General features: G+C 39.7%; 1 protein-coding gene across 1 annotated transcript; it reads left to right on the top strand.

Annotated features, from left to right (window-relative positions):
- The first annotated feature begins 25 nt into the window (after positions 1 to 25).
- On the top strand, positions 26 to 21,179 carry LOC136114732 (betaine--homocysteine S-methyltransferase 1). Its single transcript, XM_065860233.2, has 8 exons — positions 26 to 173; positions 4,149 to 4,281; positions 8,469 to 8,587; positions 10,577 to 10,768; positions 11,365 to 11,512; positions 12,400 to 12,582; positions 19,448 to 19,676; positions 20,203 to 21,179. The coding sequence occupies exons 1-8, from the start codon at positions 135 to 137 to the stop codon at positions 20,375 to 20,377; spliced, it is 1,218 nt and encodes a 405-aa protein (XP_065716305.1). The 5' UTR covers positions 26 to 134; the 3' UTR covers positions 20,378 to 21,179.
- Positions 21,180 to 24,617: the final 3,438 nt, after the last annotated feature.

The raw sequence follows: 24,617 nt of genomic DNA, 5'->3' as shown, positions 1-24,617 counted from the left end.
GCCCTCAGCGCTGCCCACTGCGGCCCGCCTCCTCCCCGGGTTATAAAAGTGCGGGCTGAGCGCCTGGGGTGTGTGGAGCTCCGGGGCGAGCCGTCAAGGCAGAGTCGGGCAACCGGCGTCCTTGGGCGAGGAAGATGCTGCCGATCGGGAAGACCGGGAAACAGGGCAAAAGGGTAATTCTCCCGCCTCCCTCCCCCGCTCAGCCCCGCTCCCCGTGGGCCCGTCCCGCTCCGCTGGCCGGCGCGGGGGCAGTGTGGGCGCTGGGAGAAGTGACCCCGCCGCGGTCCCTTTCGCCGCCCGGCGCGGTGCGGGCGCTGCCCCGGCGGGACCGAGCGGTGGGCGGGAGGCAGCTCCGGTGCTGCGGCCGGGCCGTGGTGCTGCTGCGCCTGGCCGTTCCCCCGCCGCCTCGGGGCCCCGCACGAAACCTGTCTGGGAGAGCTGCTGTTCAGCCGGCACCACCCCGCCAGCCGCTCTTCTTAACCTCCCGGTCAGGTACTCGGTATTTCTGCAGGTAAGATCATATTCTGAAAAGCTAAAGTGAAACCATAATAATAACTCTGCCTATTCAGCATCGAGCCATTAGAGACCTTTGGACACCATTATTAGATAGGTAGTTAGATAGATAGAGAGAGAGAGAGAGAGAGGTTAGACTGAACTTAATGCTGTAACAGCTCATACAATTTTGATTTCTCTGAACACACAGACTGGAGCCACCGAAGTTCAAAACCATCTTGCATAGTATTAGTTGATATGCAAACTGAGAAGTACTTAAAACACATTGAAATTGTAAATATTTTAAGCGTAAACTGTCATTGGATGGGACTTCTTTTGCCAGCATCCTGCCAACTCTGTTTAAAAGCCCCGAATTGCTCTTCCCTTGGTTTATATGACTGAATGCCAACAGCATTGGTAATATGAGTGCAGTCTCTAATATATGCATGCTGTTTGCATTCTCATTTAGCTAAAGAAATAAGCCAGTATAAAAAGTTATCCAGGCATGAGCCATTCTGGACACTAAGGCAAACATATGAGCAATTTTTGAACCAAACTCTGCTATACAGTAGTACTCGTAGCCTGCACTGCTGCTTGGGAAGGTCAGTGTAATCACATATTCTGTCTTCTGAGGACACTGTTATTAATAGGACACTTCTTATTTAGAACTGGTTTTACTTGTGTTTATGTGTAGTATATGTCTGGAGAAAGAGAATAGAAGGATATGGGAAGAACTCTATGAGTTCTAGGCCTTTCCTATATATTAGATATAAAAGAAGGAGGTGTGGAGGTATTTGTTCTGCTTTTTATTTTTTGACACATAACTTCAGACACCTAGCAGAAGGCAGTTGCCCTCATTGCCCCCCACAGGCAGTAGACAGAGATCAGCTTCTCTTGAGGGCTCACTTAAGATCTGAATTGTCTCTCCACTGATGGAAAGGTAGGATATAGGTAGACCAAGCAGGCTTTTCACTTCAATGGTTCAGTTACATTCCTAAAGGTGACTGAGGGAATATCTTCATACAGACTTTTGCACTCATTCCATGGATAGCTGTATGGACTCTGTGGTGCAACTTCATTGGTGGCAGTAAAAGTATAGCAGTGAAAAGACAGGTCAAAAAAGCCTTGGTTAGCTTTTAACAGATACTATTTCCTTTTATTTAATACAAGATCTGTGCACTACCAGATCACCTGACAATACAATTTTGATCTGGATCAGGCCTGAGCACACAGCTGTAGGGTTCTGGAGCAGAACAAAACAAAGTTAATGCTGAACTTATGCTAGCTATATGCTGATTGAACCAGTGGTGTTTTACCAAGTGCAAATAAAGTAAAAATTGTGTGAAGAGGTGGTACCACTTTGCAAAAAAGTTGTTTCTGTTTTAAGCCAATCTTAATTTACAAAGTAAGTTTGTATTAAGTACTTTGTGCTTTATAGTTATGTCACCTGCTGTTAGATGCTTCAATGCTAGGTTTAATATATCAAAATATAATATGTATTAAGATGCCACAATATAGTCAGTCATGGGTTATATTGCTTCTGTGTGTCTAAAGTGAAAATAATTAAAAATGCAGTTTCAAAAAGCTAGAACTATGAAGAAAAACTAGTGTTAAATCCGACAAGTGACTTGTTAAAAGAAAAAAACCTGTTGTCATGCATTTTAATATAATATCTATATATGATATTAACATGTAACTATTACTTAATGTTCAATTAACAAGCAATGACCGAGGCTGCTTGTGTGTTAAAGTTGTTTTTGCCTCCACACTCCCATTCTCTGCATATTAAGTTTCTGAAGTAGGCTCTATCTGTAGAAGGTTCCTTGGCAGGTAGAGGAAGCAGGGACTCAACCAGGGATCCCTTGGGTACTTTTCTCTGGCCCCACTTGAGGCATTGTGTTGCAACTGCAAATTAGTTAATTGCAAACACAATCTTTACAAAGCCTGCTGACATTTACACTTAGAACAGAACTGCCCTAGTAGAGAGGCATAATTGGTGGACACATTGAAAATCACTAAGTTTAGGAGATTCAGTATTGCAGATTGAATTTTTCCCTGGTTCTGCTGAAATAAAGAAAAAGAGTTTGCACACATTATTGAAGTTAAAATTAATCAGGTCAATATTTTGGCAAGTTCACAGTGTGGAATGGAATGTGATGCAGAGATGTGCAAGCCAACACTTGGCCCAGACCATGTATCGGCACAGCGGCACTGTTCGGAGAAGTCCCATCACCTTTCTGCCATGTCAGTGCCTGAGCCAAAGATGCCAACCCTCTCAGCCAGGCTTTGTAGGCTCCAGGCAGCCTTACACTGCTGTGTTTGGTGCTGGAAGTGGTATAGTTGGCACAGTGGTCCTTCTTGTTGGAAAGGCATACTCCCTTCCCACCTAAATGGTAGTGCTGAAGCATCATAAGTGTTTGATTTTCCTGCATGTATGGTGTGAGATAATTGAAATAATGAAGGAGAAATTATCAATAATGATAATCTACCAAAGGTTGGAGGCTAATTGTTAAAAAACCCTTTCTCTCAACATGAAAACCACACTCAAATCTGTGTCCACAAGGCTTTTCTTTTTTCTACTCCCTCAAATTTATTCTACTGAAATGCTAGTGTGCCATCAAGAAACAATAACTATGGAAGGAAATCTTAGTCTTAACTTTTATTCTTTTCCTGTACCCATACCTTTGCTAATGTAATGTGTCTGCATTCATCCACTTTTTAAAGTAAATAGAATTATGGCTGTAATCCAGTTGTAGAAATTAGTACTATTTAGCGTAATAGCAAGGTACTTTTTGGAAAAATTGAACAAGCCAATGAAGCAATGAAAGGAATACAAAAACCAGTATGTATTAGGTGCAACCCATATATGTTCTTCTCATGTTTGTTTTTTTCAATTTTACGAAAGAAAACAAAAGAAAACAAAACAAAACACCACTTTCCTTGCACTAGCATGGAGTTCAAGGCAGAAGTCAGGTTAATCACAGAGTGCTATGAGGTTTGTAACTTGGCGTCTTAAGACATTTCAGAGCTGTGAAAACAAGCAGGATTTTCTTTAATTTTCTAAGTCTAGGTAAGCAAACCCAGGCCAGTGAAAAGTCTGTCAGAAAATGGGAGGCCAGAGTCTTGAGATGTGTCTTATTTGGTAAAAAATGTCACATGCTTATCTTTTTATGTTATGTTGTGTCATCCTGTGTCACAACCTACTCCTGCTGTGGCTCTGTCAAGATGTCATTTGTAGCTAAGGAGCAAATCAGCTAATAAAGAGGTCAGTGATACTTGTGCTTCATTTTAAGAAGTTTCTCATATATTTTACAGGAGAATTCAAGACAGTGTTTTACTTTCATAGGAATGGAATTGGACCATTGAATTCTAGTTCTGGGGACCATATATGTGAAATAAAATAAAACTGACTAATGAAAAGTCTTACATAATGTATATGCACATATTAAAATCTTATGTTGCAAAACAGACTGTCTACCATTCATTAAAGAGAAATTCAATAGGGAATTTTATTACTTTTTATTATTATGGCAAAAATGTATCTGGTAACCCACAAATATGTCTACTTTGCAAACATGGGAAGCGGCAACAGAGACAAAGGAAGCTCACAAAACTGAAGAACTGTAATTGTTACCTCTTCCTCTTGCTTTCTTCAGGGTATTCTAGAGCGCTTAGATGCTGGAGAAATTGTGATTGGAGATGGAGGATTTGTCTTTGCTCTCGAAAAGAGGGGATATGTAAAAGCTGGGCCTTGGACTCCTGAAGCAACAGTAGAACATCCAGAAGCAGGTCAGTTTTACTGGGAAATGATAATTCTGTACTGAACGAAAACACACTTGGATAAATAAAAAATATATAGGAACCTGCAGGAGTTTTTACACAGAAGTGTTCCTTTACATGGTAGAATTTCACTGTTGAAAATAGGCTAAGAATCTATAGACCAAATGCTCATTATATCCCTTTCTCGTGCTCTTAACACTGGCCAAAGGCAGTTGGCTGAGTAAAAATATGAGTAGTGCAAACATACAGTGATACCTCTCCAGAATGCTCTCCCAGTCTTCAGTAATTTGCAGCCCAGGCACTTTTTGACTCAGATGTGCTATCTTTAATAACATTCAGTGATTTCTCTCTCATAGTTTTGTCCAGTCTGTCCTTGAGCTGATATAAAGCTTATAATTTAAAATACCTTGTGAAAAATAATTCTGCAGTTAACTGCTTTGTTGTGTTCTAGCCATTCTAGGATTTAAACAATCTATATTAATTTATTAAAAAATATTTATTCAATATTTCAGGAAAATAGCAGTTTTTAATAAACAGTGGAACAGAAAAGGAGTATTTACTGTACCTAGATCCACTGTGAAATGGCAAATGATAAACCTCACAAGAGCCTAAAATTACAATAAAAGTTTAATGGAGTAACTCCCTTAAAGTGGAGGAAAACAAAACAAACAATCATTCTATGCCTTCCAGCATAAAAATTAGAGTGTTTAGCATAAATAGTGCAAAAGTGGATGCTAATATCTATTTATGTATGCTTCATTACAAGAAAGCATTTGCCCCTGTAATACGATGTGCAGTTAGTCCCACAAGCCAGTTCAGACTATTGTGGGGAAAAAAGATTTCTTTGTTCTAAGTGTTTTCTCCTCCAAATTAGTTGTTTTTTTTTTTCCTTCTCTGTACAGGAGGAAGGAAGAGGAGGGAGTAAAGAGATCTTAGCCCTCTCTATTGCATTGTGTCGTATACCTTACCTATTTATTCAGCTTAAACCTTCCCAGCCTTCATGTGTCACTTTGCGTATAGTAGGCCTATCTTAGGGTCACGGACAGCCTTAGATAATGCAGAGCTTCAGCAAAAGTTTAAAGGGTGATGGCCTAATTTGCTGACTCTCATTTCCCCAGAAGACATCACCTCTCTCTGTGTTTCTCTCTTCCTCTACTTTTGTCTGCCTCTACACATTTCATCTTGCAAATAATACCACTTAACTCATGCTCTTTATTACCCCTTTTGCTACTTATTTTGCACCCCAAAAGCCCTTGATCCTCTCCACATATCCTTTCAGGAAGCACAGGTCTCCATCTGAGTGGAATGCAAGACATGGCCTTACAGAGAGGCAGTTGCAGATGGCTTAAATTGGCTAATTTGGCACACAGATTTGCTCTAAATAAGTGTTCAGTAGTCATAGGTTAGTAGCCAGACTTCTAAGCATTGCTTCTGATTTGCTAGAGCATATTGCTCCTGTCTATAACATAATTTTTTTGTAAGCTGCTTGTAGGCTATTTATATATGCACCCTTCACTGGAAATGCGTTCATTTCTTTTAGTGCAGTGTGCTGCCTCCTCTCCATTACTGCTTTTTGCTCCTGCATGCTCAAGGGTCATATTACTTTGAAAGCAGGTGTAAAGAACAGAAGGAGCAACTGGCTGAGCCAGCTGGTGCAAAACCTGTACAACTAACAGACCTTCTTGTCTTTGTAAGAAGGAGGGAAAAGGAGGGGGGTTCTGAGAATGCAGCAATGAATGGAGAAAAGAAAAATGGACAAGTTTGAGGCTGCTGTCTCCATTACAAGAGAGAAGTTTTGCCAGACTGACAAATTTAGAAATGGCATAGAAATATTTCTTCTGAGCCAGGTCAGGTATTGCTCTGTAGTGAGCAATATGCATAAGCATTTATTGCCCCCGACTTCTATCAGCTTAAGTCTGTGTCTTTTGTGAAATGTCCAACTCGTGGTGGATTGAAATGAAAACTCAGTGTTGTACATCTGACTCCTAAAATGCATAAAGTTGTTAATAATTGTTTAGCCTCATCTGTGGCTATTATGCCCATTTCTCAAATGGTGGAAGAAAACACAGCTTCAGTAACATGCTGGAAGTCATACAAGAAGTAAATTACAGAGTGGTTTGGGCTGTGGGCTTGATAATCTAACAGTATATTCTACTGGTAAAAATGATTTGCCTGGAGTTGAATAAGATTCAGGATGATATTTATAATACTTCTCTTTCCCTCAAAATGTAGACCCATTCAAGAATCTCCTGTTCACATACCTGATAGCTTGGGACATGAAGTTCTTTATTCATGTGTGTTAGATTATGTTTCATTTGCCCATCTATGTGACCATCCCTATTCATGCATACAATTCTTCTAGGAATACAAAAACAGTATTTAAAGAGGACTAACCATGAGGATAAACAAATCTGCTTTAATATAGAAATGTCACAGATCATTTGTGAAAATATTTGTACATTCTTTTTTCCTTTTCCCATTTCTTGATTAGTTTTCCTCAATGATTTCTCATGGGGGGGAACAGAAAACCAAACTATGGAACACTAGAAACACAGAGAGACAGCCCTTTTATTTAGGATCAGTACGCTATTTTAATGCTGTAGGAAGAAGAATGATCCTTGCACTAAAAATGTCTTGACTGTGTAAGGGTTGTTAAGACTGAAATCTGATCCTGGTAGTTCAGGCAGATTCTAGGGACTTTTTGAACTGTAGCTCTTCTGTAATCTGTGTTCCTGGATGAGTCTTTGTGACTGCTGCGAAAAGAAGCCTTGTGTTAAATCACAGCGTAGTGATCCTACGCTGTAATTAGAAATGAAATACTGTACTAGTAGAGAAGACACTTGCTGGTCATAACCTGGTATTTTCATGGCAGTTGGTGGCAGGCATTGCCGGAGCACACTGCAGGCCTGGTCACAGGTGTTGGTGGCTGATATCACTGGAGCTTCCCTTGAGCTTACACAAGCTTCAAGCATTCTTTGAGTTTTAGCAATTCACAGTGATCACACATTTTGCACTTTAATTCATTATATTTAGGCCTTTACAGCAGGCCTAATTAAGGAAGCAGCGTGAGCAAGCATTTTTCTGTAACAAGCAGGCCTTAAGCATATTTTATCTTTGAGACAAATACTTCACAATATCTCAGCCTTCCACACGTACGCTATGTGTTGAGGTCCACTGACTTTCACACACACTCAAACCGTATGCTGAGAGCCATCGTCTCTTGCACTCACCCAACTCCCCACCCCCCAAATAGGGGAGAGAGTCAAAAGGAAAGGGAGAAACTTGGACTGAGATAAACACAGTTTAATAAAATAAAATATTAATACGCTACTAGTAAATATATATCTGTATACGTAGAATAGAAATAGAATATAAATAGAAGATACTCAAGGCAATTCTTCATGAACTTGGTCCACACCAAGCATCCAGTCCCAGGCAGCAGCACCTGGTCCCATCAGCCAATTCCAGAGAGAAGAAAAGAGAAAAAGTCAGAAAGGCCCCAAAAATGGCAAGATGGCAAAAGCCAGACTACCCAAACAGAACTCCCCAAAACAGGGCTCCAAGAATGAAGAGTGAGTAAGCAAGAGAACAGAAGATCACAACTCTCCTTAAATCTGGAGCATGACACTAATGGGATGGAATACTCTGATCAGTCTGGATGTCAGTCAAGCTCTGCCCCATCCATGTCCCCCTTCCTTGCTGACTCACACCTGTGGGCAGAGCATTCACAACAGTCCATGGCTCTCAGAACAGGGCAATTAAAACATTAACTCTGTCCTGGGGTGTTATCTCTTGTTCTCAAACTAAGTGCTAATAATGATGCTGCTAGCTATGAAAAAAAAAAAAAAAAGGTTTCTAACTGCATGGAGAAAATTAACTTGTTTTCAGTCAAACCAGCACAAAGCTGAAGACAGGCAATGTGGCATGCATAACTGAATATACTGAAATAAATCAGAAATCTTTGATCATTCTTAGCAGACAATAACTAAGGGGAAAGTTTTCTACCTAGTGTTGTGAGTGTGAGAAGAAAGGAATTCTACACAGACTGGGGAACTGCTTCTAGTCTCTCATAATGGCTTTTCTAGGAAATCCAGTATAATTTATTTTACAGTAACATTACTTCAATAAGCATTTAATTTGGGGATAACAACAGTAGTAACTATCAAATGTCTCTTGTATCTTTTAATTCTTTGCAGTTCGTCAGCTTCACCGGGAATTCCTCAGAGCTGGATCCAGTGTTCTGCAGACATTCACCTTCTATGCCAGCGAAGACAAACTGGAGAACAGGGGCAATTATGTAGCTGAGAAAATAAGTGTGGGTAAAACTCTGTTTTGATAGAGATATGAAATAAATGGATTAATTCCAAAGGTTTAGTAGAGAGATTATCAAGTACTTTCACGGTTTGTCATAACAGTTTTGGCTATATTTGAGGACCAAAGAATGAGATGACGCAATTTCAGAGTTTGTAATAGCAAGAAAGACAAGGTTAAAGGACAAAAAAATAACAAAATGAGGCAAGGATGAAGTGAGGAAAGAGGATACTCCCATTGTATTTGTCCCATCTGAGGCAGTTAGTTAACTGGAATTTTGATAGAAAAACTACAGGGTGGACTAAATGCGCAGAGAGAAAAATCAGCTGAAAAAAAGAAATGCTTTAACATCCAGAGAAACACATCAACTGCAACAATGGTGAAGAATCCTAGAGAATAATGAGTGGCTAATAAGAACAGAATGTTTTTTAGAACTGTGTCTTCAATAAAATAAGAGCTAAAGAATCCAAGGTATACACTGTGGTCAATATTCCCCTTCTCATGTGTAAGGGTGGTCTGTTACAGCCACAGAAGTATCATGTTGGTCTTTTCTTACCCCCTGCACAAAGGAGTTGTAGGATATTCGGTGTGTTCACTCACAGGCACCAGCTCCCCTTAGACTTCCACCACAAACATTTCTAGATAGTTCCTATGATACGAGAAGGTTTGCCATTGAGTGTTCTCTCCAGTCCTTTACCCTTTGGTCCTATTGTCTATTCCAATCTCTGCAAGCAGAGAAAATTCTCCAGAGGGCAGAAAGGAATATCTTCGTATCCGTGGAGATATTCCAAGTCAGAAATTAGAACAATCTGGACAATAGGAAAACGCTTGAGGCTTAATTAAGAAGTCATATGACCCAATTTATTGGAAATGCTGTACCATTACATGTAGTAGGTGCAGCATTGAAATGTCTGAAGTGGTAGTCCCAGAAACACAGTGCCCTGGAGCGAGCCATGCTGCAACTCTTGCTCCCATGCAAAATCAGAATAAGGGCTGGGAGAGTGCCTGTTATTGGGAATGCAATCCAGCAAAGCTTTCAAGGTTGTTTTGCTGCCAGTTTTAGATGCAGTTTCCTCCAGGCTTTACCTGGTTTATAGCTCCACCTCCCAGAGTTCCTAAACATGTACCTAAGCACAAGTGCAAATGGAAGTCAATCTGCCAGCAGTAGCCTTAAAAATCAGCTGAGTCTTTTGAGGCAGCCATGGAAAACTTCAGCTGAGAGAAATCTATGTAGATTCAAAGTAGTTTGTGGGCTGCAGAGAAACCTGCTCTAAATAGTACTTGTTATCTATCCCAAATAATTATTATTTTTCAAAAATATTTTTTTTCACAGCTTAATCTCCTTTTCACAAGCTGTTCTAGTCATCTTGATTTAGGTATAGAGGGAATGTGTCTTTCAGTCTAGGTGATTAATTAATCATATGTAGTAATAAGTTTCCCTTTATTATTCTTAAATTGGTAACTTTAACATCATATAATTAATAATATATTTAAAAATACATTAAATAACTCTATGTGAATATTCTACCTTAGATTTTAGAAGATTACCAAAATATTAAAATACATTTTTAAAAACAAATGAAAAATCAATTACAATTACTACGAATTTTGTTTTCCACCCACAAAATGTCAGAATAAAAATATACACTTGTGTGTAACTAACTCATTTTCTAAGAGAAAAAGAAAATTCCACTTCACACCAAGTATTTGCTTTTCATAGACTATTGGTGTAAGAAGTATTAAAGGTAATTCGTTTTTGTAGTATTTGATAATATGATAACTTAGAGGTGACAAGATATTTGTTTCCTAATGTTAGTTATATTTTTTTGAAAGGTGCTGATCTTCCTAATCAATATTACTAGGAAATCCATCTAAATTTTAGAAGAATATGAAGCAGCCATTATGGCTTTTGACTCTTTTTGTCCTTTTTGTGCTCTGAAATTGCATGCATATCTCTGACCAGGTAAAACTGACACAATCTGTATTTATACAGTGCCAGAAAGTGAATGAAGCTGCTTGTGACATTGCAAGAGAAGTGGCTAATGAAGGTGATGCTTTAGTGGCTGGAGGTGTCAGTCAAACACCATCATACTTAAGCTGTAAGGATAAAACGGAGGTTAAAGCAGCCTTTCGAAAGCAACTAGATGTCTTTATGAAGAAGAATGTGGACTTCTTAATTGCTGAGGTAAATCTGTAGAAAACTTACATGCCCTCAACTGCCACAGTGCTAACTGTTAAGTGTTGTCCAGTGTGCTTTAGGGAGTTCAAGTATGTATTGCTTCTTCCTTTATAAATTTATGTTATGCTTCCATTCCAGTAGTATTGGGTATTTTTCTAAATGAACAGCAGCATCTACAAGCATCTAGAATAGGACCTAGAAACCTAAATTTCTACCTCAGTCAAGTCACACTCTACGCTGGCGCAAAGAGGATAGATTAATGTGACCTCGACTAGTTCCTGTTTTATCCCATACACTGCAAGCAGTCAACGTAAGATCACTTTTCTAGACAAAAATAGTCCTTTGGGGATAAATCCCTGTTTAACTGCCTGTATGGGCATTCTTATTCTGAAACAGGAGTATAATTATTTTTTATTCAGTTTTACTCCCTGACTTTTAAAAAGATTTTTCTAACCTCTGTGGTCAGTGAACTCAATTGAATTCTGCTAGTGTAAATCAGAAAAGGATCAAGTCATTGTATTGCTGGTGAATGTCTGGTCTGAATTAATGTGTTTATGCTTTATGTCCAAGAAACAAAATAGTCCAGTTTTAATTTCTTTCAGTATTTTGAACATGTTGAAGAGGCTGTCTGGGCAGTTGAACTTCTAAAAGAATCTGGAAAGCCAGTTGCAGCTACAATGTGCATTGGTCCAGAAGGAGACATGCATGGTGTGCCCCCTGGACAATGTGCTGTCCAACTGGTAAAGGCTGGTAAGAATCCGCTTTTAATATGCCCTTTGAAAGTATGAAACAAAGAAGCGGAGACCTTAAGTATTGAGATAAACGGATGTGTGTATCAAGTAGGTAGCTTCCCAATTACATCTGACAGAAGTTTTGACCCTGTAGAAAAATTTTTAAGTGAAGTTTACTACAGCAGTCTTGTAAAGAACATGTGAAAATGCAGCTATGAAATCCTTGTTAACCTGGATGGTATTGGGAGCAACAGCCACAGGCAGCTGATACTGAATAGGGCAAAATCCTAACACTACTCAAACTTGATTGTTGAGCCAGCCCCAAGTTCCGGGCTCACAATTATGAAACATTAGCAGAATCCAAAGCCACCTTTGATTCTCTGCTTGTGTTTTTAGAAATGTATGGAGCACAGTTTGAATCCAAGATGAGAGAATCAGAGGATGAAAAGACTAATCTTTTTGCCTATCAAAGACTGTGTTTTCTGCAGGACAAGGTGAAAGGCAGAATAAATGAATCAGGGGCATGATGAATGATGGTACAGTTTATTATATCTGTTCCAAACTACTCTTTTCCTTTGGAATTAGGGTTGGAATTCAAAGCCAGAACCTGTGTTATGCAAACAACCAGCAGGTTCCTAGGTGGCTGTACATAGTCTTCATTGATTAAGCACTGATAAGAAAAGCAACTTTATGAGGATGGGGAATGTGATTCATCATCAGGAAGGTAAAGAGGAGCTGAGATGTAAATGGAATGATCAACCTCAGGAGAATTGAGGCTGGCTCTAAACCAGCTGCCTTGTTTTCATAATGCTGGTGTAAGATGAACTGCTCTGCTTCTGGAATGCTGTGAACTTTCATCTCCCACTTCCTGGGAAATGTGGCTTGAAGTTATTTTCCTCCTCCTAGGTGCTTCTATTGTTGGAGTCAACTGCCATTTTGATCCAGATACTTGCCTGGAAACAGTGAAACTGATGAAAGAGGGCTTGCAGGCTGCTAAACTGAAAGCCCACCTGATGTCCCAGCCACTTGCTTTCCATACACCCGACTGTGGAAAGCAGGGTTTTATTGATCTGCCAGAATTTCCCTTTGGTAAGACAAGACTATATACATATATCTATATTTTTTTATTGTCTGTTCCTCCCCCCACCCCAGCTTTTAGTAAAGCTGAAACGGCAAGGTATCCCTCTATACAATAGGATCAGTCTCAATTGTCCTGTCTGGCATTTTCCATAGAGGGATTGCAGTGTCATATTGCAATAAAGATCATCCACATACTGAGAGTATTTCAGTAGTATCACAACATGTGACTGAAAGTGAAATTATAGTTAAAGTGCCACAACCTAAACATAGTTTAAAAATGTAGTTCTTCCTTGTGCTATGGAACCTTGTTCAGCACAGCTGTAAACACTCCAAAGAAATGGACAAGGGCAAATAAATATCCACCAGACTTAAATGTGTTTGCACTGGAGCTCCCCAGCATTTTGGGTTTTGATGTCTGTCTCACAAGCCCAATAATATTTACCTACATAAGAAATTAACATACAATGCATACACTGAACTAGATATGGGAGCATGATTATTGCAGTCAATGGCTCGATCTTGCATGCGTAACTGTCTAATGTAAGTGAGATTAGAAAGAAACCAGAAGAGGGAGTATGTTCTCTGAAATTGCTAACAAATGGATTAGCAGTTTGGAGATAGATTTGTCACATGTATGCTCAGAATTTCTACAAAGACTGAAAGATTCAGCCACTTTATGTGTATATAAACTTGTGTATTCAGGGCTTATTTCTACCCGGGATGGAGAGGATCACATGTCTTTAAGATAAAAGGACAAAATCAGCCTGAACATTTTTAAAAGGATTAGAAAAGTGCTTTTATTTTCAGTTGTGCTTTTTTTTCTTTTTTTTTCCACTGCTTTCATTTTCACTTTACTTTTCAAGATTAGACTATAAAATAAGGTATCAGAACATTAAAAACTTGAATTTCTAGCAAAAAATTTGAGAGATAGATGTGATTTGCAGGAAGATTTTTTTTTAGTTTTTAATTCCTATCTTTAGATAAATGAAGGAAATAATAAAGTGTGAGCTTGAGTCATTCATTAAACGATAATAACATATCTGAGTTCTGAAAATACTCTGGGATGTTTAAAAATGTTTGGAACTCATTTATCCTATTCATTCCTTCATATAACTCCTATGATTGCAAGCAAAAAAAAAATAGAACAGATGCAGTAAGTAATCAAGTGAATTGAAGAATGCTCTCTTTCATTTGTTATGGTTCTTGGCTTGTATGTTATAAGCAACCTGCATGACATCTCAGCTTTCAGAAATTTGATGAGTCAATTGGAGAAGACTTTTTTTGTGAATGTTTTCAATACTCATAAGGAGCAGCTGATCACTTGACAGCAGATAAGCTGTTTGGTAAATAATTGTTAAATTGACCCAGTTAACTCTGTTTATTATGGAAGACAATATGCATAGGGGGTGTTTAGTTATTTGAAGTGTATGTATCCTCTGTACAGGTGAACAAGATCTCAGTTTCTAGAATAGTATTGGCTATATTTTATTGGAAAACTCCAGCATCTAGATGCCAGCAATACTTATTTATCTATAGAACTTTTTCCACTTTTCTCTGTTTTCCCTTCTGTGTTACTGCAGTTGCTCTAAAATGTCATCAGTTAAGCAAGGACTATGTTTTAGAAATAAATCACAGAATCACAGAATGGGTGGGGTTGGAAGGGACCTCTGGAGATCATCCAGTCCAACTAACTTGCTAAAGCAGGTTCACCAGAGCGTATCACACAGGAATGTGTCCAGGCAGGTTTTGAATGCCTCCAGAGGAGGAGACTCCACAACATCCCTGGGCAGTCTGTTCCAGTCCTCTGCCACCCTCCAAGTAAGAAGTTTCTCTTCGTATTCAGATGGAACCTTCTATGGTGTGTTCTGTGTCTGTTGCCCCTCATCCTATCATTTGGCACCACTGGGAAGTGTCTGGTCCCATGCTCTTGTCACCCACCCTTGAGATATTTATAAACATGGATGAGATCACCTCTCAGCCTTCTCTTCTCCAGGTTGAACAGACCAGCTGTCTCAGTCTCTCCTCGTCAGAAAGATGCTCGAAACCCCTGATCATCTTTGTAGCCCACTGCTGGACTCCCACCAGTAATTCCTTGTCCTTCTTAACCTGGGAGCCCAGAACTGGATGCAGTACTCCAGATGTAGCCTCACCAGGGCAGAGTAGAGGGGGAGGAGAACCTACCTCCACTTGCTGGTCACACTTTTCCTAATACACCCCAGGATACCATTGGCCTTCTTTGCCACAAGGGCACATTGTTGACTCATGGTCGACCTGTTGTCCACCAGGACGCCCAGATCCCTCTCCGAAGTGCTGCTTTCCAGCATGTCCACCCCTAACCTGTACTGGTGCCTGGGGTTATTCCTCCCCAGGTGCAGGACCCTACACTTGCCCTTGTGGAAGTTCATCAGGTTCTTCCCTGCTCAGTCCTTCAGCCTGTCCCAGGTCTCACTGGATGGCAGCACAGCCTTCTAGTGTGTCAACCCCTCCTCCCAGATTGGTATCATCAGCAAACTTGCTGAGGGTGCACTCAGTCTCTTAGTCCAGGTCACTGATGAACAAGTTGAACAAGACTAGACCTAACACTGACCCCTGGGGAGCCCTACTAACTACAGGCCTCCAGCCAGACTCTGCACCATTGATCACAACCCTCTGAGCTCTGCCATCCAGCCAGTTCATGGTCCGTCTCATCGTGCACTCATCCAATCCGCACTTCTTGAGCTTGCCTATGAGGATGTTGTGAGAGATGGTGTCAAAAGCTTTGCTGAAGCCAAGGTAGACAACATCCACTGCTCTCCCCTCATCTACCCAGCCAGTCATATCATCATAGGAAGCTATCGGTTTGGTCAAACATGATTTCCCTTTGGTGAACCCATGCTGACTACTCCTGATAGCCTGCTTTTCCTCCACGTGCTTGGAGATGATGTCCAGAATAAGTTGTTCCATCATCTTTCCAAGGATGGAGGTGAGGCTGACTGGCCTCTAGTTTCCTGGGTCATTCGTCTTGCCCTTTTAAAAGACTTGGTCTTCTTCCAGTCCTCAGACACCTCTTCTGTTCTCCACAACCTTTCAAAGATGATGGAGAGTGGCTTAACAATAACATCTGGCAGCTTTCTCAGCACTTGTGGGTGCATCCCATTGAGGCCCATGGATTTATGAATGTCCACTTTGCCTAAACAATCTCTCACCTGGTCCTCCTCAACCAAGGGAAAGTCTTCCTTTCACTAGACTTTCTATCCAGTCTCTAGGGTCTGGGATGCCTGAGGGCTGATCTTAGCAGTAAAGACGGAAGCAAAGAAGACATTCAGTAACTCTGCTTTCTCTGCATCCTCCATCGCCAGGGCACCCACCTCATTCAGCAGCGGGCCTATATTTTCCCTAACCTTCCTTTTGCTGGTTACACACTCGAAGAAGCCCTTCTTGTTGTCTTTGACATCCCTGGCCAGATTTAATTCCAAGTGGACTTTGGTCTGTCAAAGCATACCAAATTATCTCAAGAGTAGATGTATAGAGGTGCTACATCTAGGAGCAGGTTACAATGTTCTCATCAAAAATTGATGACAAATTCAATCTCTTTTTACTATAGATGTTAACATAAACCATTAAGCTATAGATAATTAATTCTGAGTAAAGCCACGATAAGAAATGTATTGACCGGCATGGAAAATAGAACATTAGTCAATTTTGGGAAGAGGAAAATCCCACAAAAATGTGATATACATGGCAACTTCTTTTCATAGAATACTGCTTGTTTGCTATCACCATGTTTCATCACATGCATAGCTGGTTCTTATGGTAGGGTCTATTTCTGCTTCCTCAGAGAGATGAGGTTGTTGCCATCCTTCTACTCCTGAAGCACAAGGACTGGTTCACAGAATCATAGAACTGTTTGGATTGGAAGGGACCTTAAATATCATCTAGTTCTAGCCCCACTAGACCAGGTTGCTCAAAGCCCCATCCAACCCGGCCTTGGACACTTCCAGGGAGGGGGCATCCACAACTTTTCTGGGCAACCTCTTCCAGTGCCTCATCACCCTCACAGTAAATAATTTCTTCCTAATATCCAATCTAAATCTACAATCTTTCACTTTCAAACTGTTACCCTTCATCCTACCGTTACATTTGCGGATAAAGAGTCCTTCTCTGTCTTTACTGTAGGCCCTCTTTAGGTACTAGAAGGCTGCTATAAGGTCTACCTGAAGCCTTCTCCAGGCTGAACAACCCAAATCTCTCAGCCTTTCCTCACAAGGGAGGTGCTCCAGTCTCCAGATCATATTCGTAGCCTCCTCTGGACCCGCTCAAGCAGGCTGATGTCTTTCTTATGCTGGAGATCCCAGAGCGGGACACAGGACTCCAAATGGGGTCTCACCAGAGCAGAATAGAGAGGCAGAATCACCTGGTCACATTTCTTTTGATGCAGACCAAGATACAGTAGCTGGCTTTCTGGGCTGTGAGTGCACACTGTCAGGTCATATTCAGTTTTTCATCCACCAGTACCCCCGAGTCCTCATCAGGCCTGCTCTCAATCCGCTTATCACTCATCCTGTATCCATGTTTGGGATTTCCTCAACCCAGGTGCAGGACCTCACACTTGGCCGTGTTGATCTTCATGAGGTTTGCACAGACACACATGTCAAGCCTGTCAAGGTCCCTCTGGATGGCATCGCTTACCTCTACAGTGTCAACCACATCACTCAGCTTGGTGTCATCTGCAAATTTGCTGAGAGTGCACACAATCTCAATGTCTGTGTCCCTGTCAAAGATGTTAAATAATACTGGTCCCAGTACAGACCCCTGAGGAAAATCACTCATCACTGGTCTCTACCCAGACATCAAGCTGTTGACCACAACTCTTCAAGTATGACCATCCAGGCAATTCCTTATCCACTGAGTGTTCCACCTGTCAGATCCATGTCTCTCCATTTTAGTGACAAGGATCTTGTGCAGGGCAGTATCCAACGCTTTGCACAAGTCCAGGTAGATGATGTCAGTTGCTCTGCTCTCATCCACCAATGCTGTAACCTCATAATAGAAGGCCATCACATTTGTCAGGCATGATTTGCCCTTAGTGAAGTCATGCTGGCTGTTACCACTGTTGCCAACCATCTCTCTGTTTTCCGTATGCCTAGTTTCCAGAAGATTCTGCTCTATGATCTGGCTGGGCACAGAGGTGAGACTGACTGGCCTGTAGTTCTCCAGGTCTTCCTCTTTTCTCTTTATAAAAATGGAGGCTGTTGTTCCCCTTTTCCAGTCACTGGGACTTCACCAGTGTGCTGTGACTTTTCAGATATGGTGGATAGTGGTTTAGCAACTTCATCTGCCAGTTTCCTCATGATCCTTGGATGCATCTCATCAGGTCCCATGGATTATGACATGGTCAGTGATGGAGAAGACAAGGAAACACTCCATATTGTTCCCCTTGAGTTTAGTTGCTTACACAGGTATAAATTGAGTGCAAAATGCTGCATTCTTACCATTGATAATTTTCTATGAATTTTGCATTAGCTTTTTAATGATATATGAGAGTCAAGGAATTAATGAATTTGTGCTTCTGGTTCTTTCTTTTATATCTGCAGGACTGTAGACAAGCTTACTTTTATTTAAGCACATTTCTAAGATAGCTTCATCTGGTTTTGCTTCTGATACTAGACCATCTACTTTTCCTTTTTTCAGTCTTTCCATCCAAGACCAATAATATTCTGTTTAAGAACATTTCATTTTTTTCTTTCTGCTTTTTATTTTCTGACCCTGCCTCTTAACTATCCATTGGACTTAGAGTAGATCTGCTTTGTATCACCTTCTTGCATGTTGGGCATTTTGGGGAAAGGATGCAGGGAGAAGCAGCCTACTTGTCTGCTGTGTTGCTAAAGCCTTGCTACCTCACCAAGGCTTCTTTGCCTGGCAGAGTGTTCAGCGCACAGACATGATGCTGCACTTGCCTGATAACCATGCTTGTGTATCTCATGCCGATGTGCATAAAGAAGTGGGAAGATCTTTATTCCTTTATTTCTGTATTTTTATTCCTTAGAGTTTCTTCTTCAGCCCTTAGTCTTTTCTTTCCACTTCTGCCACTCTTGTGCCTTCTCCCTTTGATGTATGCTTTTCCTTGTTCTTTTCTCTTTCTATTCCTTTCCTTCCACAAGTCCTTCCTCTCAGTTTGGGTAACCCTTCACTCTGCTCACCACAACCAGCAACAGGGAGATGGTTTCAAAATAAAGATTGCATCCTAACTTATCTGCACACAGAACTTTCCACAAGGAACACAGTGTTTTGAAGCAGTGAGCTGCTTATGGCTGGGATTATAACAAAGTAAGGTATGGACTAAGAAATAGCTACAGATCCCAGCTCTCAGTGAAACAATGGGCTGCCACTAGCTGATCATGGAGAAAAGTGTAGTAAGCATTCCTGAGGAATAACGAGCAGGCTTATTCCTGTTGCAGGTAAACAAGATACCTTCTCCTTTCACAGATTAGAGCACTGGAATCAGATTTACTGAAACTGATTGTTTATTAGGAACTCTTTGGAAAATACGGACGTAACATTGAAAGTATTCCCATACTCCAGCTAACAACTCTGGTCAAATGGCAAGCATGTGACTTAGGGCTTGATCAGTCTCAGAAGACATTAGGAGCCATTTTGCAAGGCCAAAAAAAACAAGCTTACAAGCAGCAAAGCTCAGCAGAGCATAGCAGAATCTAAAAGCTAGACTTCTGAAAGTTTGCATCATTAATTCTAGCTCAGAGAGTTCAAACATTTACATCTACATCTAGGACCAGTTTTGCAAACAATGTGCAAGTGTCTCAACAACATTATTTCTTACCGAAAAATGTGCTGACAAGGAGCATGGTGGAAACTCAAATTATGAATGTCTTTGCAGGTCTGGAGCCAAGAATTGTAACCAGATGGGATGTTCAAAAATATGCAAGAAAGGCCTATGACTTAGGAATTCGTTACATTGGAGGTTGTTGTGGATTTGAGCCATATCATATCCGAGCAATAGCTGAGGAGCTGGGTCCTGAAAGAGGATTTTTGCCAGAAGCTTCCGAGAAACATGGTAGCTGGGGTGATAGCCTGAGCATGCATACCAAACCCTGGGTCAGAGCAAGGTATGTACATCTGAACTGGAAAGCACACCAACTTACTCCATGCAAAGGGTTATATTGGTCCATGCAGGATACTGGCTTAACTGATATGGAGGTCTGAATACCACTGTAAACATTCCATGTCTTAATGATTTTGCATAATTAAATCTGATCTGGGAGCAGGGAAAGGGGTGAAGTGGCAGTAAGAGACCTCCAGAAATTCTCATCCCTCTTTAAAATGATTATTTGGTCTGAATTAACATGAAAGTAATTAATGAAAGATCAAAAACTGCCAAGAGTGCTGTAGAACAGCTCCTAATGATGAGTGCCTTAAAGTGTTACTTTCAAGGATGGAAAGATACTTTTTAGGCATGTAGCATTTAATTGCCTGTGTTCGTTTACACTTCTGTACTTAAATACAAAGTTGGTCTGTGCAAGTTATTAATAGATGACCCTTTGCAATGGTGATTTAAGCCACTTTTCCTTTAGTATTTTGAGGTGCTGGAAAAAAAAAAAAAAAAACAACCTAAATTTCCTCTTCTTTCTTTAGGGCAAGAAAAGAATACTGGGAGAATCTGAAACCTGCTTCAGGCAGGCCATATTGTCCTTCCATGTCAAAGCCAGATGGCTGGGGAGTGACCAAGGGAGCCAGGGAGCTGATGCAACAGAAAGAAGCAACAACTGAACAACAGCTGAAGGAGCTCTTCCAGAAACAAAAGTTCTAATCCACTGCATTTGCGCAAATGTTAGAATGATTTATCTACAGAACATCTCATGATTCATGAGAAAATCTGTGAAAATGAGTTCCCTGTTGATTTATCAGTTAACATGTAATGAAGGAGACAAAATGCAGAAAGCATATGATTACGGATTAAGTATGTAAAACTTTGGAAATAAAATCTTTCTTTGGACAAATAGTTTAGAGAATACACAGTCAGGAGAAGGTTTGAGTCTCATAATAACTGAGCTTGAGTTAGCTAGGTGCCAGTAAGTGGTTAGACACAGAAAGACATGGAAAGTAATAAGTGGCTCAAGTCGCCTGTAAAAAGAGAAAAAGCCAACTATAAATACAGTATCAATGGACTTTCACTCCTGAGTTTGTTTTCGATTGGGGGTTTGTGCAGGGACACACAAGCTGTCCCTGCTTCAGACACACAGTTATCTATAGTCACTTTCTTGACTTCAAGAGAATAAAAGTAGACTGGAAAATACATTTTATAATTGGAATCAAAAGATAAGGAGAATGAGAAAGGAGAATGAAGGATTTCCTATATGCAGGAGAAAGGTGCAGAGAACTTTTAGGAAAGAAAAATGACAGGTATATAACTCACTGCTTTAACTCAAGATACGATGTACAGAAGATTTACTCCTCTGGAGACCAAAAGGCTTAAGAGATTATTCTGAAATTTCAAAATTCAAATAAATTAAAAGTAATATGATGGAATAGTATTGTATTTTCCTCGCACCCTAAATCATGAAAGCTCAAACTGAATAACTTACCTTGAGTAAACAACTATTTTCAAACAATTCAGCTGATTCCTGGATATCTCATTGGAAACACTTGCTTATCTCAAAATAGCACTTAAAAACTGCAACTTCCTGAAATATAACTCCTGTTTATCAGAATAGTAGAATATTTCATTATAATTTTTAAGCTGGCTGATTCATTCTAGATTCTTAGCTGTAAGAAGACATGAAGAACCCTGTTAGGAAATAGATCAATCCATCCAAGTTAAGAAAACTCATGGACATTTATACACTGAATTTGTTGAAAGGGGTTTTCTTAGGAAGGGTATCACTACACTTGGAATCCATAAAGGACATGTTTCCATAGTTTATTTTTGTGAAATACCACACAACTTAGATTTCTCTCTAGAATCTCATTCCCACCCATTCTACATTAAAGCCAGTACCTTTATGAAAATATAGTTCTCAAAGTTAGTGTTGAGAGCTTTTGTTGGACTACTTTTTATGCAGGAGGTTATTTCATTATTTCTATCAATGTTGATATTCTGCAGTTCAGAGAGCATTTAAATATGCAACACTTCAACGAGAATTTTCAGGTATCCTTTTCAGACCATTATTGCACACAGGTTTTAGAAAAATCCATCTGCCTTCACTAAGCTTATAACAGATTGAAATAATTACTAGATGGAAATTTTGCCTGAAAGCCAAGAGTAGAAAAATCAAGAAAGTGGATATTTTAAAATGTAGATTATTTGGAAAGCATCCATATAAGTATATGTGCTCTACATTAAACTCCTTTCCTTCCTAAACCCTTCTGGATGTTTTCCCTGCAGAAAATGGAATAAGGCAAAATCTGTAAAACAAGAAGGCCAGATCTTTCATCACCACTGAAATGCATGCAGCATTAAAGACATATGCATGATAAAGTGGTTTAAATTACAAGATACAATAGAGAAATAAGTGTTTTGAACAATCAATACCAGTTTAGAGACTTCCTGGGGCAAACAATGCAGCTTTAGCATCATACTTTATATAAGCAGCTGAACTAATTTTTTTTTCAAACTGTCCAAACATGCAAAAATGTGTATTGATGTGAATGAGTTCAACTTACAACACAGAATACTGAAAAACCATGGTACATAAGAAGATGATAAAATATAATTCTCAGCATTTATTTTTAGAAACTCAGTTTAAAAGGGATACATTTTAAGAGACACAAACAATTACAAGAAATACTTAGAAGGCTATTTGAAGCCATTCAAAATGAAAGCTGACCCAAGGGGAAGCTATACAATCTGTGTCTGGTTCATATCACAGGCTGCATTTAGAAAGGAATTGACAGTGGGATGAAAAAAGTTGACAAAGTGCTAAAGTGCTTTATTGATCACTACAGAACCCCAAACTATCAAAAACCCCCACGAAACCCAACCCGCACCTCTCTTAAAAACCAAAAAAATCCCTGAGCAGCAAAGCCAACAAAGCTTTATTTCCCATTTCTTTCTGTGTAACATCTCAGTGAGGGGTAAGGGAACTGTTAGATTTGTTAAAGCTTTCTAATGGTTCATTACATGACTTGTTAAAAAACTAAGACAGGCTGACAGCACAGTCTTAGGAATTTGTTGTGTTAGGAAGCCTGTCTGAAAGATGGGAAGTGAAAGGGGCTTCAGAAGGTCAACTCCTGTGTTTAGTACCCTAGGGCAGGATCAGCTAGCTATTCATAGGAGAAGACATTTGTTAACCTTTTTGGAAACACATCTAATGAGGACCTTCCATGGCAACCCCAGGCAGTCTGGTTACTTCACTCTTCTTAGCAAATTTTTCCTAATTTGAATATTCATTGATAGAATTTAAATCCATTATTTATTTCCAGATTATTACAGACATGAAGAATTTATTCCCTTTGTCTTTGCTGAAGTCTTTAAAAAACATTCATTTGAAGATTCATATATATCCCTTGTTTCTCTCTCAGTTGAACAGAGCCTGTTCATTGATTCTTTCCCTGTGGCCTCTGAGTCTGTGATTCATCATAAATCCAGAGATAACCTTCATCAGATCTTTTCCCAGAGCTTCCTACCTCTATGATTTGTGGGGATTTTTTGTTTGTTGTTTTTTGGGTGGTTGTTTTGTTTTGTTTTTAACCTGGAAGCAGAAGTGAAGCGATCTGAACTTTGAAATTCAGATCCAGAAGAGAAAATCCAAAATCTCTTATATCTAAAGAATAAACCTTTACTCATGAGGCTGGATTTCAGGACAAAAGAGATGTGAACAAACCATAAACTTCACAAACTACAAGCTTTCTGTGCTGCACATGAGAAGATGGCTCTATTTTCAGTCAGCTTGGAAGTCTTCCAAAACCTCATGCCAAAAAGGGCCTAAACACCTGTCGTTTAATGGTCTGGTGTTGACCTGATTTATCTATAAATTGCAGGAAAGCAAGGAGTGGTTTTTGTGAAGAAAAAAATTTTGGAATAAGGTACAAAATCACAGAAAACCCAAGGGCTTTTTCCCTGCTCTTATTGAAAAGAGTTTCCTAAGTGTGATACCAAGTGGGAAATCTCCATGTATCACAATTTTTTTCCTAATGCAGTTCGTAGCTCATGCCTTGTTTTTCACCTATATACACAAACACAGTGGCAGATTCGGGGACATTTTTTAACGTAAGCGTTAAAATAAGTGGATTAATGTGTCTGTCTTGTTCTACTCTACTGACTTTATAAAATATCAAACAGAAACTAATCTTATTTCATCCTGCAGTGAATTAAAATAAGTGTAAACACCATTGAAACAGCATGGGCAGAATATTATAATAGTATATATTATTTCAGCATCTTGCTTTATTGCAAAAATTCTTCACTACTTTTTCTTTATGTTCCGCTTTATTGAGAGAGATGGTATCTGGTTCAAGTTTTATACAAGATATCAATCTCCAGTACCTAGAATTTCATGGAATTATGATACTAAATTGGGTGAACAGTGTATATCTCTGTATATACACAACTCATGAAACAGAGAGCAATCAGTTATGTCCCAGCTTTAGGAACATGAAGATGGACTTTGGATGTATTTGAGTCAGCTTCATCTGGGAGCTTCTGTGTCCAGTAAAGTTATAAATCTGAAAAGAAAAGCAAATTTGGGTACCAGGGCTTGATGCAATCAGAGTGGAGGATAGTTGCTACGAAATTAATTTCAAAACAGATTTAATAAATGTATGTTTGGAATAGGGAGAAGAAGCATGATTCTATCTCATGACTAATAAAGCAACAGCAAACATGCATTGATCAAAAAGTGCTTTACAAGCATTACCAGTTATCAGTGGGTGGTGCAAGAGTATTTTGTAACATTCATTTGCAAACATTTGCATGTCTTCATTTCAGTGCAACTGAAGAAAGAGATTAAGTGACAACTGAAACACAGAAGGGAGGGAAATGGTCAAAATCAAACAAGCCCTGCTTTGTAATTTACCTGCTCACAAATCAAGAGGGCTAGAAAGAAACCAAA

The sequence above is a fragment of the Patagioenas fasciata genome, chromosome Z (assembly GCF_037038585.1).
Source record: "Patagioenas fasciata isolate bPatFas1 chromosome Z, bPatFas1.hap1, whole genome shotgun sequence".
NCBI classification, from domain to species: Eukaryota; Metazoa; Chordata; class Aves; order Columbiformes; family Columbidae; genus Patagioenas; species Patagioenas fasciata.
Note: the sequence above shows the minus strand (reverse complement) of the source record. Positions and strands in the feature narration are given on the sequence as shown.

What these genes read in the sequence shown, in the direction of transcription:
- LOC136114732 (XM_065860233.2), top strand. Translation starts at nt 135, where the DNA reads ATGCTGCCGATCGGGAAGACCGGGAAACAGGGCAAAAGG. An exon ending in CCGGGAAACAGGGCAAAAGG is followed by an intron (nt 174 to 4,148) that starts GTAATTCTCCCG and finishes TGCTTTCTTCAG; the next exon opens with GGTATTCTAGAGCGCTTAGA. An exon ending in TGTCCAACTGGTAAAGGCTG is followed by an intron (nt 11,513 to 12,399) that starts GTAAGAATCCGC and finishes TCCTCCTCCTAG; the next exon opens with GTGCTTCTATTGTTGGAGTC.